General features: G+C 36.2%; 1 protein-coding gene across 12 annotated transcripts in view; it reads left to right on the top strand.

The window, feature by feature from the left end:
* LOC137268898 (zinc finger protein rotund-like) overlaps positions 1-12,026 on the top strand; it is a 212,190-nt gene that overhangs the window by 76,478 nt on the left and 123,686 nt on the right. For 6 of the 12 annotated variants that reach the window (XM_067803504.1, XM_067803498.1, XM_067803497.1 and 3 more), the window contains exon 2: positions 6,092-6,137. In XM_067803504.1, the coding sequence (XP_067659605.1) occupies positions 6,092-6,137 (46 nt within the window). Of the gene's footprint in view, positions 1-5,715; positions 5,839-5,927; positions 6,138-12,026 lie in introns of those variants that run through there. The other 6 variants (XM_067803506.1, XM_067803505.1, XM_067803503.1 and 3 more) reach the window with 4 other exon arrangements.

The raw sequence follows: 12,026 nt of genomic DNA, 5'->3' as shown, positions 1-12,026 counted from the left end.
TGTTTGTTCCGGAATGAGTCGGTGAAGGTTGTTGAAAGACATTGCAAGCAGTGCAGGCTATCCACCGAGACAGCATTTGGAGTATTGTCATCGGTACACATGGCACAGTCCACGTAATCTGCCAGGTCACACATCGTAACCAATCAATCTCATTCATGACACTTTCTACAAGCATCATGTATTTCATCTCTGCATCCCTAAAGGGACATGTCTCGAAAATTGTCAAGCATCATCAAGCAATGTGGACATGAATGTCAAACAGGACTCCCAGAGTTTGTCACTGAAGTACAGTCAATACATAGAAAACAGCATGGACATTCACGTATTGGCAGAAAGTAGAATACTAAATGATCCATTAGTGTCTCAATCAAAGGATGTGTACGTTAGGGTCGATGTTGGACCAGTTTCTGCCATATAGAAATAATATGGATGTGTTAATGTCAAAAATTCTTCCAGAAATGTCTTGATACAATTTTCCTGTTGTCTGTAAATACTTTTCCATGGTACAAACTTTCATTGGCTAGCAAATCTACCATTATTGTGTGGAGTGTTTACCTCATGTCACTCAGTAAAGCAATGGCGAAGCTGTTTACATTTTAGGTTGGATAAAATTTGCATTTAAAAAAGAAGTATGCTGTTGAACTATAACAGCCACTTTGTATTCAGCTCAGGAAACAATGTGCACATTTTGTGCATATAGAGATGCATGTGTCATCAGCATTAGAGTGCATTGACTCTGCTGCACATTGCAGATCGAGGAATTCTAGGTGAAGAATGTGCAAACTATGGCAGTATTTCTTTTCGGTAAATAAAATCTAGGTTTCTCAAAAAGAAATTTCAGTTAAGGTTGACATGTCTCTATTTACTTTATCTGAAGTACATACAAGGATACAGTTGGCAAGCTTGTCTAAGTTCTGTAAGCAGACGGGCGGTGGGGTAACATTGTGCTTAAAATGTTCACTTATCATACTGAAGGCCTGAGATCTACTTTCCACCTGGGTACAATGTGTGAAGTCATGGTGTCTCATGTCCACCCCCATCATATTGCTAGAATGCTAAGAAATGTGGTATTGAACCTAACTTATTCACTGACTCTAGGCAGAATCATGTTCAGGTACATGTAGTCTGCTGATATGGATTCCGATTCTTCACCAGGCATGCATGCATGGCCTAGCAGCCAACTTGTTAAAGTGCTTGCTAGTCCAGCTAAAGATACAAAATTTCAGCACGGTGTAAAATCCCTTGTTGTAGAAGTTGCAATCATTGTAACCAGCACAACGAGTTGTTTTAGCTGCTGCAATTATCCAAGTCCTGATCAGAAAGTGTTTCTAACCTTAAGTAAGTGAGTTTAGTTTTACACCGCTTGTAGCAATATTCCAGCAACATCATGGCCAGAAACACCAGAAATAGGCTTCACACATTGCTTTGACAAGTGAACACTTTAACCACTAGGCTACCCCACTGGCTCTGCACCTCAAGATGATTGCATCACTAAGATGATCGTAACTCCCATACATTAACATAGACTTACAACTGTTGTGGTGCTAAGATGATCGTAACTCCCATACATTAACATAGACTTACGACTGTTGTAGTGCTAAGATGATCGTAACTCCCATACATTAACACAGACTTACGACTGTTGTAGTGCTAAGATGATCATAACTCCCATACATTAACATAGACTTACGACTGTTGTAGTGCTAAGATGATCGTAACTCCCATACATTAACATAGACTTACAACTGTTGTGGTGCTAAGATGATCGTAACTCCCATACATTAACACAGACTTACGACTGTTGTAGTGCTAAGATGATCGTAACTCCCATACATTAACACAGACTTACGACTGTTGTAGTGCTAAGATGATCATAACTCCCATACATTAACATAGACTTACGACTGTTGTAGTGCTAAGATGATCGTAACTCCCATACATTAACATAGACTTACAACTGTTGTGGTGCTAAGATGATCGTAACTCCCATACATTAACACAGACTTACGACTGTTGTAGTGCTAAGATGATCGTAACTCCCATACATTAACACAGACTTACGACTGTTGTAGTGCTAAGATGATCATAACTCCCATACATTAACACAGACTTACGACTTTTGTAGTGCTAAGATGATCGTAACTCCCATACATTAACACAGACTTACGACTGTTGTAGTGATACTATCGCTTTGAGGAAACAGAGCTCTGCTGTAACTCTATAGTTTACCATAGCCTTATGAATGTTGTACCACTGGATCAGCAGGACCCAGAGTTGTATCTCTTGGGGGTGAAGTGGATTGTAGGTTTGAATCCAAGTTTGCAACAAGTATGTTTCTAAGTGTATCAGCAGCACCCATGCTTATGATAAACATCAGACACGTGCATCACTAACGGCTTTCTTCACCAAAGTGGCAAACATCAGACACATGCATCACTAAGGGCTTTCTTCTCCAAAGTGGTACACATCAGACACCTGCATCACTAAGGGCTTTCTTCACCAAAGTGGCAAACATCAGACACATGCATCACTAAGGGCTTTCTTCTCCAAAGTGGTACACATCAGACACCTGCATCACTAACGGCTTTCTTCACCAAAGTGGTAAACATCAGATACGTGCATCACTAAGGGCTTTCTTCTCCAAAGTGGTACACATCAGACACCTGCATCACTAAGGGCTGTCTTCACCACAGTGGTAAACATCAAACGCCTGCATCAGTTAGGGCTTTCCACCTAGGTAGAGCTGACAATGTTTGTGCCCTGATCATCTCATCATGTGCTGGAACTTGGTGAAAACAAGCTTGAAATCAGCTTGAAATCCAATGCAAATAGGACAGACTTTGACCATGGTAGAAGGAAAATATGTTTATCATTTTTCATCACTTGTTGATGATGTACACTAATATATTTTTGCTATTTTGTTATGTATGTTGATAATTACGTTTGGAGAGAGACTTACTACTGTAATATACCTGAAAAGTTGCCCAAAAGTTAAAACAGACTCACACATTGCAGAGAGTAGATGGTAAAATCAGAGTTGGCCCCTAATGCCCTAATTAGCTGGTTTTAAAGTATGACCATATCAGCCCTGGTCCTCCTTCCTGCACTGCAGTTGTGTGACAGCATACCCAGTGCCGATAGTTGTTCATGATATCAGTCACTAGGCTGGTCCAGATTCAGAGAAAGTCTCTATCATATAATTGGAATATCACTGTTTGAGACATTAAAGAACTTAAACACTCTGAAGACTGATGTGTTGCTTAGTTCAATGGCCATTTCCATCGTAAATTGTCTGATGTGTGAAACTGAGGCATATTAGCCTTGTAAAACTTGGGTAATCTTTGACTGATCTATTGATGTATGTTACAAGATTCTGAATGGCATGCTATGGCTGCCGGTTGTCCTGGACTAATAAATCTGCCATTGATCTAGTTGTGCTCTCCTCAACAATGCTGAAGCTATCTGAAACACTCTGAAGTGATACAGTGAAAGTTGTCATTGTCACACCAGTCTGGCTGTAGCTGTAACAATATATGAGAAACTAAACACCATCAGAAATGTCGATAAATGTTTAAGTGACATCTTCCTTTCAGGGACTAAAAACTATGCTCAGTATTGATATTGGAATTTGTGAATTCCAGTTTGATTCGACAGATTTAACTTTTGTTTTGTATGTGGACAAACTGATGAAATTGAAAGGGTATGATTGTATATGAACCAAGGATTTTCATTTGTAATACAGTTGGCCACATTGACTTTTTTAGAAAAAGAAAGAAAATATTTTGAAAAACATCCAAAAAAGATAGGTCTGTAATTGATTACCTGAGTGTCAGTGTTTTTAATTACAGGTGAGTAATGGGTGGAAGAATGAGTCAATGGAAAGATAAAAGGATGAAGGAATGTTACTTTAGTTTGGTGGATGGGTGGTCACGTTGGACGAATAAAAGGAACGATGATGAAGTGAGGGAGGGGAGGAAATGGTTGGGAATGGATCAAAGAAAAATGGACAGATGAAGAGGTGGACAAGTGTGTGGATAGCTGGATGGATGCAAACATTGATAAATGGAAGAATGAATGGAAATGAAGGTGGCTGGATGATGGAGGAAAGAATGGATGGATGGATGAGGGATGGATGGATGAAGGATGAATTGTTGAGGGATGGATGGATGAGGGATGAATGGATGAGGGATAGATGGATGAGGGATGAATGGATGATGGATGGATGATGGATGGATGGATAGATAGATGGATGAGGGATGGATGGATGGATGGATGATGGATGGATGAGGGATGAATGGATGACAGATAGATGGATGAGAGATGATGGATGGATGGATGGTGGATGATGGATGGATGATGGATGAGGGATGGATGGATGGATGGTGGATGATGGATGGATGATTGATGGATGATGGATGAGGGAGGGATGGATGGATGGATGATGGATGAGGGATGGATAGATGGATGAGGGATGAATGGATGACAGATAGATGGATGAGAGATGATGGATGGATGATGATGATGAAGGGATGGATGAGGGATGGATGGATGATGGCTAGATGGATGAGGGATGAATGGAATAAAGATGATGGATGAGAGATGGATGGATGGATGATGGATGAGGGATGGAAAGATGGATGAGGGATGAATGGATGACAGATGGATGGATGAGCGATGGATAGATGGATGATGATGGAGGGAGGGATGATTGATGGATGAGGGAGGGATGGATTTACAGGTCTATTAAATTACTGACTAAGCAAAAATCACACTACAGCAAACAGAAATAAATGAGAGGTACTGAAAGCATATATAATGAAGGATGCAGTTTTAACTGTGTTTATCCAGTTTTGTGCATGACAGAAGTTAGAAATCTCGCAGCATAACCTGCTGCCATTGTTGAAAACTGTTCAAATCATATTCAGATATTTATCAAGTATTTTAATCAACTTTGATTATATTTTTAGATAAAATATATTATTCATTGCGGCATATGATTTTCCTATAGATTTAGCATACAGGTTCATCATCCAGTGCATTCAAAAGTATTAGTGAGTGAATAGATGTTAGAACTCCATACTTTATCGTTAACTGCTGAATGAACTAATTGCTTGGGCACATAACTGATAAATGTAAACATTTCATGAAAATTGTTAATTCCAAAATATGATAGCTCTACAATTTTGATTTTTAAATATTTCAGAAAGAAAAAAAAAAAAATTTTGAACTTGTTTTTAGATACCAATAACTCTGTCCTTGTGTTTCATGAACAGGGAACAGGGCAACTGATAAATGAGGTGTTACTTTCCCCAGTGGACTAAGCACATACCTAGTAGTCACCAGTGTCTTGTTAATCATAACTTAAAACTTTTTCCAACTTTGCATCCATCTCTCAGGCAGAGCTACCAGAAACATGGGCTTTTGTTGCAACGACGCAAAGCTATATGTCATATGAAAATTTTACTGTCATCTGACGTAGAGAGCATAATTAATTTGCAAATTTGCATCCATGCTGTAATGCCCAGTTCAAAAACAGGTTTTAGTATTTGGAGCAGCTGATTTCTTCATTGTGAGATTTTTTTCAAATCTAACCTGCAGTCCCGCCTGCATGGCTGCACACTCATATAGGCAGAGCATAAAAACAGCGACAGGATTGAAAATAGCTGCACACTTTTCATTTATCATGTATGGTGGTTGAACAATGCTTCTCTAAGCCTGAGGGAAAGAGGCAGGTTCGGAATATTTTTGCTGTCAAACACTTGAGGCTTGTTTTCCATTTTTTTCAAACTATATACACCCATGAGGATTTTTCACCCTATTCCTCGCAGTCTTGTAGAGGTATGTTCCATAGATTCGTTTTATTGATGTTTTATTCTCATGCATGTTGCTGTTCTTGTTCAAGCTTTTCCAAAAAGGGAGATAACTGCAGGTCACTGTGACCGTTTTTTCCAAGGCAGCTGTTTAACGCAATCGACATGCATATAGATTTCTTCTGCCTTCAACCTGCCATGCTCTTTGCATGCATGTGAGACCGCGGGGGAGAAGAAGGAGGTACTGTTTTTACTCATGGCTGCTTTCTTATTTTCCACAGAGTGCTCCTCATGAAATGTCTAGCCCCACAAATAATTCCACAGCCGGTGAGTACAATACTTTTTCATCTTTTTTTTCAAATTTCAAATATATTTTTTTAAACTTCTAATTTACATTTTTGAGTTCATCATTTTGGTGTTTGTATGTTGTTTGAATTTTGAATCTGTCTGTTGACAGAAAGCTGAGAGACCTGAAAGCATTTACTACGACAAACATGCTGATGGGGTCAATAAGCGAGAGTTTTTACCATACACTATTTTACAGCATTAGGTCACGATAACCTAGCGACAGTTTAAAGTGAATTTTAATCTATTTGTGTGCCTAATTTGACAGTCATGGAAGAAGGGGTAGAGTGTCACTGCCCAGGGTGAATGACACTCCGACTCTGACTGTGGATGACAAGAAGGGAATCGTCATCCATTACATGCATTTCGCTGTCAGTCAATGCTTGCATAACTTAACCTCCATTAGCTAACCCTTGGAGAAGCTTGGCCTACTATCAATATGAATCTAGGCCAGGCGGTGGAGACACCACAACCGAGAAACACTAGTGGCAGGATAGATATGGCTGTGTTCCCCCAACCAAACTATGCTTTGTGATGTTATGATTTGAAAGTGGTAACTTTAAATGACCTGAATGCAGAGATGATAGCCCTGGTTGAAACTGGCTCCTTATTCACAAGGATTTGTCAGGCATAACAAAGTATGCTTAGGTTGGAGATTGTCAGTAAGTTCAGGTTAGAAGAGCTGTATCACTTATCAATGGTCTGGTAATCTAACTTCACGACATGTGTACCATGCAGTCTATAAATACCAACCTAGATATCATTCCTGGTTGCTTTATTGATCACAATCTTTAGTGGGAGAGGACAGAACACATGAATATTTGCCAAATTCCCAGAAGATGTTTTTAAAATGTGTGAACCCTACAGACATTTTTGTGGGTTAGAGAACAGGTTTTCTTCTCAATCTCATTACTAGGAAAGATGAGAAAATGTTGTTAAACTACACACATTATACCACAACAATCATACACAGTGCACTGAACTGTACCTTTTGTGTCCTGATTTAAAGAAATTATTATATGTCAGTGAATTTCAAGTCACAAAATACAAATAATATCCTCAGTCCTATATATATGAAGAGTTACTCTGAGACCTCTGAAATACACAAAAACAGGAAATTTAAAAAGAAAGTTCAATTACAACATGTTATGTAACAACGGAAAAGCAAATGAATCCAATATGCTGATATCTACGAACATCATGGATTTGCTCCTCACTGTTTCATAAACTGTTGTTAGTGTTTCATAAACTGTTGTTATACTTTAGTGTTTCATAAACTGTTGTTACAGTCTAGTGTTTAATAATCTGTTGTTATACTTTAATGTTTCAAAAACTGTTGTTACACTCTAGTGGTATACTTCACCATTTCATAACTTACTGGTACTAGTGTTTCATGAACTATTGGTATACTTTATTGTTTTATAAAGTACTCAGCGTGAATTATATACATTGCCTGTTTAGTTATTTAAGGGTTTACAATATATGTACCAGTAAAACGCTTTCTTTATATCAATGTGGAATTTTATCACTGTTTCTTGTTAATTCTTTATGAATATGCTATTAGGGTTTCTACATGAAAAATGTCAATTTCTGCCTATATGGAGATGATAGTGTAAAGACGTTGTAGATTATGAACATTTTATTATGAACAGCTTTTATGCACACTGAATCTACCTTAATAAATGAGATGTTTCTCCATGAAATGTTGCAGCTTGCAAATAATTACCCACCCAAGCCACATTACTACCAACAGCTAAACACCATTCAAAATAATCATAGTTGTTAATGTCTGAAAATTATTACATAAAAAACAGTTGCTACTTTAAAATCTGTTATAGTAAATATCATTTTGAGTAGTTAAGCCTTGTTCATCTTAATAATTGATTAGAACCCTTTATATATTTAGATGCTTGAGAAGGGCAAAGTTAAATAGCAAAATGTGGAATTCAAAGTTGGAATTTATGTTGTAAATTATGTTATATACAGATAGGTCCTATAAAAATATGAATGTCTAACACATGGTGTTTGTCACTGTTATTAAACAGATATGGATACTGAAAGATGTAATATATTGGTTGAAAGTGGACTTTTCATAATAATACATGTATAATCAATAATACTATTTGAAACATAATGATAACAAATTGTTTCTAGGAGATCAGCCTTTAAAAGTCTTTCAAGGGTTTTAACTCTAGGCTAAGGTAAATAAACTGAACAAATAACTAAAAAATACAAAACATTTCTGATGTTTGGTTTCCATTCCATCTACATTGTAAAATAATGATAAAATGTAGTGACAATTGAACCTACTGGGCAGAAACCGCAGTGTACTTTTAGTTCTGAGAAGCGTAAAATGGCAAATTTCTCAGTGGGTCAATGTGCCACGAACCACTGTAACCTCCGTAATGGTCAGTTGACAGATGTAGGTCTACTTCACAAGAATAGCATACATATCACTAAAATAGCTAGTGCGCTTTGCCATTCCAGGCTGAAGATCAATAATCCTCACAGTAGGTTGTGGCTAGTTCTCATGTTAGGTTATGTTTAGATGTATATGTCACACATAGAGGCAACTATGCAGCTAGTAAAGGGTTTCAGGGTAAGTATGTATTATCATTTCAATGGAAAAAATCACATTGCTGTAATTAACTAAGGCAGGTTCTTAAAGACCCCTGTCACAGGTAAAGAGATAGTATGAAAATTTAGAATTTCTGTTATAATAACTACACATTAGCTACATCAATTCATTTTAATAAAAATAACATATTCATTGTGGTATCTACAATGACACAGTTTAAAGAAAAAATACAAAGTTATTAGTGTGAATCTAGTTCATATTGCACATGTAATTTGAATGGAAATGACTACAGGATGAAATAGTTTTGTGAATATGTTTTGCTGTTTTCATGTTATATATGTTTAAATTTCTATGAGGCCATCTTGAAAATGAAACCAGATGCACATTGGTCCATGACTGCTGTGGGGGATATCCCCTAGCTGTTTCTTATTTCACTTATAGTGTTACTATTGGGAAATAGAGTAACACATAGTAGTCATTTTAGATTGAGCTTTAAAAAAGACTCAATTGTATCACAAATTTGTAAATCATTATTTGGTCTTCTTGTGAAAAATGCAAGACCACACAAACAGAACTACTATATAGCACTCAGGGAGAGATTGTATATCAAGTAGGGAGAGAGTATATCACACAATTAAAACTAGTATATCACACAGGGAGGGAGAGTATTTAACACAGAGAGAGAGTATATCACACAGTTAGAACTAGTATATCTCACAGGGGAGAGAGTATATCACACAGTTAAAACTAGTATATCACACAGGGTGGGAAAGTAAATCACACAATTAAAACTAGTATATAACACAGAGCACAATTAAAAAATAGTATAACACAGAGCACAATTAAAATTACATTTCAGACAGACAGACAGACATTTATTCAGTAATAGGCCAGTAGCCCAAAATACAAACATAGCTATAATTAGAACTTACATGCGTTTACCTAAAGACATCAGAATCTCTTATTTTTCCAATGTTATATGAAAATAGGCATAAATTATTTATAACATCTATGTTTTTTAAAGTCAAAGTGTTTATAAAACTGTTTTGTGAGATAGGGTGTTTCAAATATTTATCCAGAAACTTTTTTCTAATGTCCAGGTAGGCTTTACAATGAAGTAAAACATGTATTTCATTTACATACAGATTCATTTGGTAGCAAAAAGGACAGAATCTTGAATCATAAGGGACATTGTTATATCTACCAATCTCAGAGCAAAGTTTACATTTGACGCATCTAAATTTTGTTAAACAGTTTCTTAAATTACATTTCCAACAATTTAAACTAGTATATAACTTAAACTAGCATGACCCACTTAGAGCTGGAATATAATGCAGTTAAAACTAGTGTGTCACACAGATAAAACTTGTTTATCACACAAATTAATACAACTAGTATATCACACAGTTGAAACTAGCATATCACACAGAGGTCTGTTGTATCACACCTGTAGAAATTGTATATCACACAGCTAGAACTAGTTTAATATCCCCAAATTGTTGTGAAAGTTTTGAAACTGAAATTTCAGACAGTTGTTTCCTGTGATGAAGACTAATGGTTCAGCCCAGGTCCCATACAATTCATGAACTTGTCCCAATGATAAACACAGGGTTGAATCTTGTCACGTAAAAAATGGAACATTATATTCCAATCATGTCAAGATAATATGCTCTGGTGAAATTCCATTTGAGTGTACAATATGTGAATATTACTGTACATTTTCATTTTGGGAATTCCTGACATCATAATTTTGCCCTAAATGATGATTTAAAGTCAGCACCCTCTGGCTAAGTTAGGTCATGGTGACCTCGCACTCTGGTGACCTTCGAATGTATTTCTGTCGGACAAGAGCAGTACAGCAGTTTCCCTGTGTCTGCTGTTCTCCTTCAGCAAAGCTGGAACAAAACCTCACAACAAACCCAACTATGGGACTAGGACATGTGTATAGGACGCTTTTGTTCACTGACAATCACAGGCCTAGGACCAGTTATAGAGATGTATATATATTTCACATGGGATGAGTCCTTAGGTTTGCAAGTCTGCAAGCATTCGCTATTTAATCACCATGGAAAATAGGAGGTCATTGCGGATAAAGTGATAAACTGTTTAGGAATTCTACTGTTAGACTTACTGTACTTGTACTGCTATAATCACTGGGGTTTTTCAGACAAGGCTTGAAGGGCAAATATAACCACTTTATATTGAAGATATAGAATTTGTAAAGTTGGACTTGAGTTAAATCCAACCTATATATACTGCAATTAACAGGCCTCTGGTGCTAATATGAGTGCTGTTGAAGATAAAATATGTTTTTGTGGTAAATGTTTCAGCTGTAGTTTTATTTTATAATTTTGTATTTATGTTTATGTTTTTGACAAAAAGATGAAGATATATAAGTCAACAAAGATTAACATTATTTGTGTGGATTTTTTGCATCATCTTTATCACTCACTCACTGTCATAAGTTGCATTATTCAAAATTCTTATTTAATTCTTATTTTAAACTATTATTATGAAGTCTGAGATTAAACTTGTCATAAAATGGGAAAGCACTTGGAATAGAACCATAAATATACGCAGCACATTTTGGTTTATAACACAAAGTGTTATTTCACATGATGTAAATCAGAGGGAGTGTTTTAGTGATGGAATAAATGTGCATGCAGGTAATCATTTACTGAATATTTAGAATATAATAAATTTGAATTGCAATTAAAATTAATTTCACCATGCAACAGGTTGCACCACACAGTATTTCTGTTTTAATGAATCTTTTGTAGATTTTTTAAGAATAACAATGTATATCTGGTTTGATAACCTTCGCTAATCCAAATGATGAAATGCTAAAACTTCTATGATGTATCACAATTTTTCAGTCATAATGACAATATATTTGTCTCACTTACATGTGTATGTATTAAATAGCAGCAGGTCATGATGACAATGTCAAGATATACTGTAAAACATCTCTAAACTCCAGCAGTTCAATATTGCATTTGAAATTAACAGACTTTCCTGGCCTGCCAAATCTTTACCTTCTCTCTACTTGTTCGGTGCTGTGGGTATTTCAAAATATGTTTATAGTGCAGGAACATTTTGAGGTAACAACTTGAATGTTTTATACAAAATTTTACAAAGGATTTTTAATAATCAGCTGAAATGAAAATGCAAGAATACAAGAAACATGTGTGCCTTTTAATTACACATCATTTAATTTTTGGCTAGTACTGAATAAGATTTTCCATTAGCAAAGTAATTTCAATGTATCTTCTTTTTAGAATATCAAACATAAA

This window comes from Haliotis asinina, chromosome 16 (assembly GCF_037392515.1).
Source record: "Haliotis asinina isolate JCU_RB_2024 chromosome 16, JCU_Hal_asi_v2, whole genome shotgun sequence".
Taxonomy (NCBI): Eukaryota; Metazoa; Mollusca; class Gastropoda; order Lepetellida; family Haliotidae; genus Haliotis; species Haliotis asinina.
This window is presented reverse-complemented; position numbering and strand designations above follow the sequence as displayed.